The sequence below is a fragment of the Chiroxiphia lanceolata genome (genome assembly GCF_009829145.1).
Source record: "Chiroxiphia lanceolata isolate bChiLan1 chromosome W unlocalized genomic scaffold, bChiLan1.pri scaffold_83_arrow_ctg1, whole genome shotgun sequence".
Lineage (NCBI taxonomy): Eukaryota > Metazoa > Chordata > Aves > Passeriformes > Pipridae > Chiroxiphia > Chiroxiphia lanceolata.
The window spans coordinates 37,966-46,245 of record NW_022476510.1 but is presented as its reverse complement, the minus strand read 5'-3'; the positions used below and the strand labels follow the sequence as shown (position 1 = coordinate 46,245).

The 8,280-nt window shown below is 56.3% G+C and overlaps 1 protein-coding gene across 1 annotated transcript; it reads right to left on the bottom strand.

Annotated features, from left to right (window-relative positions):
* Window positions 1-1,603: 1,603 nt before the first annotated feature.
* LOC116781601 (zinc finger protein 22-like) lies at window positions 1,604-7,444 on the bottom strand. The gene is made up of 3 exons (XM_032677258.1): window positions 7,280-7,444; window positions 2,141-2,709; window positions 1,604-1,972 (listed from the first exon to the last, which is right to left on the bottom strand). The coding sequence occupies exons 1-3, from the start codon at window positions 7,442-7,444 to the stop codon at window positions 1,894-1,896; spliced, it is 813 nt and encodes a 270-aa protein (XP_032533149.1). The 3' UTR covers window positions 1,604-1,893.
* Between the last annotated feature and the right edge of the window lie 836 nt (window positions 7,445-8,280).

Here is an 8,280-nt window from a genome sequence, read left to right as displayed (position 1 = left end):
TCACACATCTCCTGAGATATCATATCCTCCCTTTGACATCATGGCCTGCCCTGTGACATCACATGGTCCCCGTGACATCACAGCTCCCCTGTGACATCACATCCTACCTGTTACATCATATCCTTCTTGTGACATCACAGTTTCCGTATGACATCGCACCCTTCCTGTGACATCACATCTCCCCTATGATGTCACAACCATATGACATCCCATCTCTCTTATGACATCACATTCATCATATGACATCACATCCTTCCTATGACATCACATCTCCCCTATGACATCACATCCATCATATTCTGGGAAAATGCAGGACCACATCAAATCAAAGGAATTCTGGGACACTGTCAAACCTCCTGGAACCAAGGGAGCCCGGAGATATTTCTGAACCTCCCAGAATCCAGGGGCCATTGGGACCTGCAGAACCTCCTGCATTCAAGTGGTCCTTGTGAAACTGCAGGCTCTCCTGGAACCCAAGGATTCCTGGAACACTGCAGAGCTCACGGAATCAAGGGGCCACTGTCCCACTGCAGCTCCTTCTGAAGCAAAAGTGACCCTGGGACAGTGGGAAATCTGGAATCCAAAGGGCATTTTGGGACTGCAGGGCCTCATGGAACTAAAGAAACCTTTGGAGACTGTGGAAGCTCATGGAATCAAGGGGCCATTGTGACATGTGGGGACTCCTTGAACCAAAGGAACCGTGAGAATTTCTGTGGGAACAACATAAGGCAGCAGCAGTTGCATTCAGTTAACCAGGATCAACAAGGAGTGTTTTGGCCTTGACTGGTGTTTTCCATCCAGAGAGTGCTGTTTGCCAAAGTGGAAACCACTTGGAACGCTCTGCATGGTAGCCTGTGTTTTTCTCTGGTGGCTGAACACAGCCAGCACATGAGGGGAGGGAAATGTGTGGGATCAGGGCACTGCTTTGGGGCCATGCTGGGAATTCCAGTGGACTAAAAGACAAAGCCCAGGTGCTGTTTCCAAAGGAACCCCAATGAAAGGGGGACGCCGGAAAGATGGGTGGACAAGTCCCACAGAGGAACTCTGTGTGTGCAGCCTCATTTTCTCCTTCAGTGCCCACAGGAGAGGGGGCAAAATGTAGGGGTTGGGACCGCAAAACTGTTTGGGGGGGAAAAATGGGGATTGAGGGGAAAATGGGAAAGAGGGAGGAACAGGGAGAAGGGTGGAAAAGGGGGGGTGGTCTGGCCGGTCTGACGGTCCCAGGGGGGTCTTTGGGCACAGAGGGGGGTTGAAAATGGGGGGTGCCCCCCTGAGCTCCCAACTTCCTGGGGGGTGCTGGGGGCTGCAGGATCCAATCTCAGCCTTGCATTATGACAACAGTTTCAGTTTAGAGGAATTACAGAGGTGTGACTGAACCACTTTAGTCCCCCAGGTTTTAATAATGGCAAATCAGATCTATTGATAGAAAGGAATTATTTAGAGTTACAAATGATCAGACAAAAGATCTTCATCAGAATTATTTCCTGCACAACAGAAACACTAAAACTACCAGGAGTACAGGATAAGATAGGACAGTGCTCTATACTAAAGCAATCCTTGAAGCAATTCTACTCAAGTTGGCACAAAAGCAATAATTCTTAATTAGAGAGGGATGGAACTCCCCCAGATCAATGCTCGTGGGGAGATCTCTGCTCTCAATCTCCAGGACTGTCCTTGGGGGGTCCCCAGCCAAGGCAGGAATCTCCACACACCCCCCAAGAAGGGTTCTGTTGGAAGAAGCTGCCCCTGGGAAAGGGGGCTGGCCCTTTCTGGTAAAAGGGTTGGACTGACAGTCACTGGACTCCAGGGGCTTCCTCACCATCAGGGGGTTCATTTGGGGTGGAAGCAGCGACTGAAGCTCTTCCTGCAGTCAAGGTACTGGTAGGGCTTCCTTTACCGGTGGGTCCGTTGGTGTTTGGTCAAGGTAGAGCTGTGGGGGAAGCTCTTCCCACACTCCCCACACTTGTAGGGCCTCTCCCCGGTGTGGATGCGCCGGTGGGTGATGAGGGTGGAGTTGTGCTTGAAGCCCTTCCCGCAGTCGGTGCAGCAGAAGGGCCTCTCATCCGTGTGTGTCCGCTCATGCCTGAGGAGATGTGAGGTGGTCCTAAACCTCTTCCCACATTGCAAGCACTTGTAGGGCCGTTCCCTAGTGTGGATGAGCTGGTGGTTGTGGAGGTGGGAGCTGTCCCTGAAGCTCTTCCCACATTCCCCACACGTGTAGGGCTGTTCCCCAGTGTGGATGTGCTGGTGTCGGATCAGGTTGGAGCTGTCACTGAAGTTCTTCCCACAATCATTGCACATGTAGGGCCGTTCCCCAGTGTGGACACGCTGGTGTTTGATCAGGTGGGAGCTCTGGTTGAAGCTCTTCCCACATTCCCCACATGAGTAGGGACGTGCCCCAGTGTGGATCTGCTGGTGTCGGATGAGGATGGAGCTGTTCTTGAAGCTCTTCCCACATTCCAAGCACCTGAAGGGCTTCTCTCTGCTGGGAGGTTGATCAGGGACCACCAGGTTGGAGTTCCAGCTCAAGCTCCGGCCACCTTCCCGGCACAGGCTGGCTCTTTCCTCCTCAGAGCACCCTGGGATGGCTTTGGAGCCCCTCCTGTGGGGGGATCTCCGGCCCTTTTCCTCCCCGCTGCCTTCCTGCGCCATGGAGCCCTTCAAAACGGCCTCTCCCACCAGGGTCTCACGGGGGGATTTGTCCTCCGGGCTCTCCGTCCTCAGCTCAGGGCCTGGGGCAGGAAGCAAGAAGGACAGGGAGGGGATTTGCCTCCGGCCCACAGGGAAGGCCAAGGACATCCCCCCAACTCCGGCCCCGGCAGGACGGCGGCGGCAGCGGGGTTGTCCTGCAGCCGGGGCCATGCTCGGCTGACAGAGCCAGCACAACACCCGCCCAAAGGGCCACTGACTTCCTCCTCACCTGCCTGGGGGGCCCAAGGCATCTTCCTCTTCCTCGCAGCCTCCTCCTCCATCCGCCCAAGCTTTGGGAAGGACAAATCCTGATGGGGGAGGGGAAAACAAGGGCTGAGTGCATTGGCTTGGGGGTTCCTCCTGCCCAAGTCCATCTCTAGAACTCACTGGGCATCCTGTGTCCATAAAAACCTCCAAAACACCAAGATTCAGCCCAGAAAAACCCAAACCAATGAGACTCAGGCAAAAAATTCCTCAGAAATAGAAGGATGAAACCCCCCCCCAAACTGCAAGAAGTTAGCATTCAGCCAAAAAATACTCCAAAATAGCAAGATTCAGCCCAGAAAAAGGTGTTTAACTGGGAGGATGAGAGAAGTGAGGTCAATTCATGAGCACTTGATTGAGTTCCTATATATTAATCAAAAGCTGTATTAATGTAGTGCCACTTCAAAGTCTCCAGGGCTGTTCCTCGAGGTTCTCTGGCCCCCTGCCAGTCCAGGGTTGTTTCTCCAAACCACGTGTGCCAAACGCCCTGGTTGGTCAGTGCTGGCTGGGGGAGCGGGCACTCGGTGAGGGGATGAGAAAACTGCACCCGGGGCTGGGCTGAAAGAGGCTTCAGCACCACTTCTGATGGCCCAGGGGAAGCATCTGGCTTCTCCCAGACAGAGAGATGGCGAGATGGCACTTGTTCCTCTGCGGGGAGTCAAGGGCAAGAGAGTGACTCCTGCTGCATGGATGTAATGGCAGAGGATCCCTTGGGGCCCCAGGATGGATCAACACTCAGGGATACAAACTGCCCTCGGGCTCAGGATGCAGCTGCCAGCACAGATTTCCCTGCAAAGTCTGCAGGGAGTCAAGCTCTGCAGAGGAGATTGTTCCCCATGCGAGGGATTGCAGAGGTTCCCTCAGGTCCCCAGGAGGAATCAGCAACCAGGAATAAACACAAAATGCCACCCTTAAGAGTTCTGGGGGAGTGTCCTGTAGGGAGGGGACAGTGTCACCCCACCAAGGCAGGGCTGGCAAGTGGGAGGCTGTTCCAGGGGTCTGCAAGAGGACTCGTGCTCTGCTCGGCCCCACCACTGCCTGGTACCAACACCCCCGGCTGCCCCCGGCCCTGGGCAGCTCTGCTGCCACAGGCTGTGCCCTCACCATGGCCCTGCAATGGCCCTGCCTGTCCCTCACCCGTGGCCCTGCCCGTGGCCCTGTCCCTTGGCTCTCTCTCTGCCAGCTCAGTGTGGGGCACACGGGCTGGGGGTCCCTCCCAAGCCCCCCGGGCAGCCGGCGTTGGCTGGGGGGATGTGAGGGCTGGGCCTGCTCAGCACAGCCCCGGCCTCGTGCCCAGCGCCTCTTTCCTGACCCACACAAGACCTTCCCGGCCCCCCCAGGGCTCCCCTGCTGCTGCCTCTGCTCCTGGTCCTGCCTTTGCTGCTCCCTTGGCTGGGGCAGCGGCTGCAGGGAGGGGATGGCAGCAGCTTCAGCTCCACGGCACTTCCTGGGGGGAGCTCAGCCCGGGGGGGACAGGTAGGGACCTGATGGGGGGGACAGGGGCCCAGCAGGGACAGCCAGGGCCTGCAGGGGAAGGCACAGGGACAACCTGGACCCCCACACTGCCACTGTTGTCTCTGCTCCTCCTTGCAGGCTCCGTGGCCAGGCACAGTTTGTGTTCCTGGGTGCCCACCATCTCAGCACTTGCAGACGCTCAAATCAGCGCCCACAGCTCTGCAGCAAAGCCCCAGCTCACCTGGCACACAGGGGATGGACACAGCACCTTCTCAGGGATGGGCACCTTTGCCTCTTCCCCACCACGGAGGTCTCCTTCCTCAGCAGCACCTCTGCCTTGCACTTATTCTCAGCCTCACCTCAGGGACAGCTCTGGGCTCACCTCCGCGCCACTTCTCAGCCTCACCTCAGGGCCTGGGCTCAAGGACAGGAACCTGCAGGGAGGGGACATGATGGGCAAGCCCAGGGCTGCCTGCTTGCACTGGCCTATGGGCTTCTTTCTCCTTCCACAACCAGCCCACAACTTAGCCTGCTTTTCTAACACCACACATTTACAGACTAACCTTGGAGATAGATATGGACAGACATCTCTGTCACCCTGGGGATGGAGCCTCAAGCATGTGCTGCCATAGGAATGGCAATCACAGAATCACAGAATCAGCCACGTTGGAAAAGACCTCCAAGATCATCAAGTCCAACCCTGGATCCAACCCCGCCGTGCTTCCCAGACCATGGCACTGAGGCCACATCCACTCTCACCTTCAACACCTCCAGGGATGCTGACTCCACCCCCTCCCTGCCCAGTCCATTTCAAGGCCTCATTACTCTCTCCACAAAAAATTGCTTCCTAATATCCAACCTAAACCTCCCCTGGCACAGCTCAAGACCCAGCCCTCTTGTCCTACTGCTGCTTCCTGGCAGAACAGCCCCACCCCCACCTGGCTACAACCTCCTGGCAGGGACTTGCAGACAGTCAGGAGGTCTCCCCTGAGCCTCCTCTTCTCCAGCCTCAACACCCCCAGCTCCCTCAGCCTCTCCTCACACCACTTGTTCTCCAGAGCCCTCCTGCCTTCCAGCACATCAACACACCCCCAGCTTGGTGTCACCTGCACATTTGCTGATGAAATGCCTGGTTCTGCAGCAGCTGCAGATGCTCAAGGGGCAGCAGGACCAAGTCAGGGACATGGGGGGGCCTGGGGGGCTTTGGGGTGCGGGAGGGTTCTGGGGGAGCTGGGGAGGGGCTTTGGGGATTGGGGGTACAAACCAGGACAGACCAGGACAGACCAGCACAGACCAGGACAGACCAGTACCCCCTCACTGCTCCCCAGATCTCTTCTGGAGCTGGGCCATCTTGTCATGGGACACCTAAGCCCCCCTCAGTGCCCTCCCAGCACAGCCCAGTGCCCCCAGTACAGCCCACTGTGTTCCTGCTTCCGGGTGATCTCTTTTTGAGGGGGTTGGAAGGGATTTGAGGGGGGGTTTGGGGAGATTTGAAGGGATCCAAGGGGATGGTTCATGGGGATTTAGGGGGTTTTGGGGATCTGTGATTGCATATGGGGGAGCTAAAATGGGTTTTGGGGGCATTGGGGCATCAAAGGGATCTGTGGGGGGAGGGGATTAAAGGGAAAACAGAAGTTAGGGGACATTTGGGGGGGTTTAATGGGGCCTGGAGGGGAGAGGAGGGGCTGCACAACAAGCAGGTGATCCCTGATGTCCCCAAGACCCTCTTGGTGTCCCCATTTCCCCCCTTGCCACCCCCAATTCCACTGTCCACAAACCCCATTCCTGATGTCTCCAACCCTCCATCTCATCCCCCTGGACACTCTGACCACAAAAACGCCCCCCCCCAACACTCACAGAAAGGCCAAGGGCATCTGGGGACATGTTGGGGACAGCTGGGGGGCTTTGCAGACACTGGGGGATTACTGGGGGATACTGGGACACACTGGGGGGAACCAGGGGGCACTGGGAGGGACTGGGAGGGACTGGAGGTAAACTGAGGCACACTGGGGGGCACTAGCAGAGAACTGGGGAGTTACTGGGGGATTACCAGGACACACGGGGGGACCCTGGGAGGTTTCTGAGCCATACTGGGGGTTACTGGGTGCTCACTGCAGGATCACTGGGGAGCAGTGGGAGGTCACTGGGACACACCAGGTGGTCACTGAGAGGGTTACTGGGCCATACTGAGGGTAATTGGGAGGTCACTGGGCTATACTGGGGGCACTGGGATTCCCTTACCCAGATGTGGTACATCTCCTCCCCCCCCGGATTTTGGAGGACATGCCAGGACCCCTCGTCTGGGGGTTGGGGGACCCCCCAAACCCACTGCTGGGCTTTAGGGGACCCCCTAAAATCCCCTCAAAACCCCTGACATCCCCCCCTCGACCCATCGAAACCTCCTCAAGGACCCCTCATCCTTCCCCAGCACCCTCTAAACCCACTCAGTGACCCGCAAAACCCACCTGAGACTCCCCAAGCCCATTCAGGGACCCCCAATCCGCCTCACGGACCCTCAAAACCGTCTGGGACCCCTTAAACCCCCTAGAGACCCCAAAACTGCCTCGAAGGTCGCCGCAAAGCCCCCCAGGAACCCCAAACCTCCTCACAGACCCCCAAAGCCCACCTGGGACACCCCAAATCTTCTCAGAAATCAAAACCCTCATCAGAGACCCCCAAACCCTTTCAGGGACCTTCAACCTCCCCCCTGAGTCCCTTCAGGGACCCCTCAAAACGTCCCCAGGGAACCCCCGAACCCCCTCGCTAAGCCCTCCCGAGCCCTCCAACCCTTCCACCCACACCCGCGCTCCCCGCAGCCCCCGAGGGGATCCCCAGACCCCGCTCTCGCCGCCCCCCCCCGCAAACTCACAGAGCGAAGTGCAGCGGCCGCCGAGTTCTCTTCACTCACGTCCACGCGGCCAAAATGGCGCTCGCTCTGCCCGCCCTCCGCCTTTACAGACCCGCCCCGCAGCCAATCAGCGCGCGGCCACGGACCCTGCCCGCCCTCCGCCACGCCCCCACCTGCGCGGGGCATTGTGGGAGTTGAAGTCCTTGCGGCGGGGGAGGATCGGACTTTTTTGGTTTTTAGTTTTTCTGTCTTCTTTTATTTTCTCTTTTTTCTTTCTTTATTTTCTTTCTTTTTTCTTTCTTCTTTCTTTTCTTCCCGTTTTTCTCTCTCTTTTTTCTTTTTTCCCCTTTTTTCTTTTTTTTTCTTTTTTCTTTGTTTTTTCTTTTTTCTCTCCTTTTTTCCTGTTTTTTTCTTTATTTTTTTCTCTTTTTTCTCCTTTTTATCTTTTTTCTCCCTTTTTTTAAAAATTTTTGTTTTTTCTTATTTTTCCATTTTCCTATTTATTTTTCATTGTTTTCTATCAGTTCTTTTATTCAAGGACGATTTAAACACAGATCAAAACAATCTCCACGTACATATCTTACAACAACAGATAATCTGCCATTGTTCCAGGTTTGTGAGGATTCCCAAGATCACAAACACCGAGACACCAAGGGTGGAAGCCAAGCAACTGTATCCTTGCCACAGCCTTCAATCCACACCCAGCCCTGGATTTCTGCAAAGCCGCTGGGCAGGAGCAGGAGATGGAGCTGGTGCTCGGCGGGAGGGGCAGCAACAACAAACCCGTGTCTTTGGCACAGGGGAAGGAATTTAGTGCTTGAGGGGTTACATTCCACAGGCTCCCCTGGGGATCAGCTCATGCTCGGACAGTGAGAACAGCAAGAACATTCCTCATAAAATGCCAGAGGGAAGGGAGCGGAGGGGGAGCAGGGGCAGGAAAAGGAAGCAGAGCGGTGGAAGATGGGCTGGGGCGGTCGGGGCTGGGGGAAGGCAGGCTGGACAATGCCTTGTTTGGTCCAGCA

What these genes read in the sequence shown, in the direction of transcription:
- LOC116781601 (XM_032677258.1), bottom strand. Translation starts at nt 7,444, where the DNA reads ATGCCCCGCGCAGGTGGGGGCGTGGCGGAGGGCGGGCAGGGTCCGTGG. An exon ending in CGGCCGCTGCACTTCGCTCT is followed by an intron (nt 2,710 to 7,279) that starts GTGAGTTTGCGG and finishes AGGACGGAGAGC; the next exon opens with CCGGAGGACAAATCCCCCCG. An exon ending in CTCATCCACACTAGGGAACG is followed by an intron (nt 1,973 to 2,140) that starts GCCCTACAAGTG and finishes CACCGGGGAGAG; the next exon opens with GCCCTACAAGTGTGGGGAGT.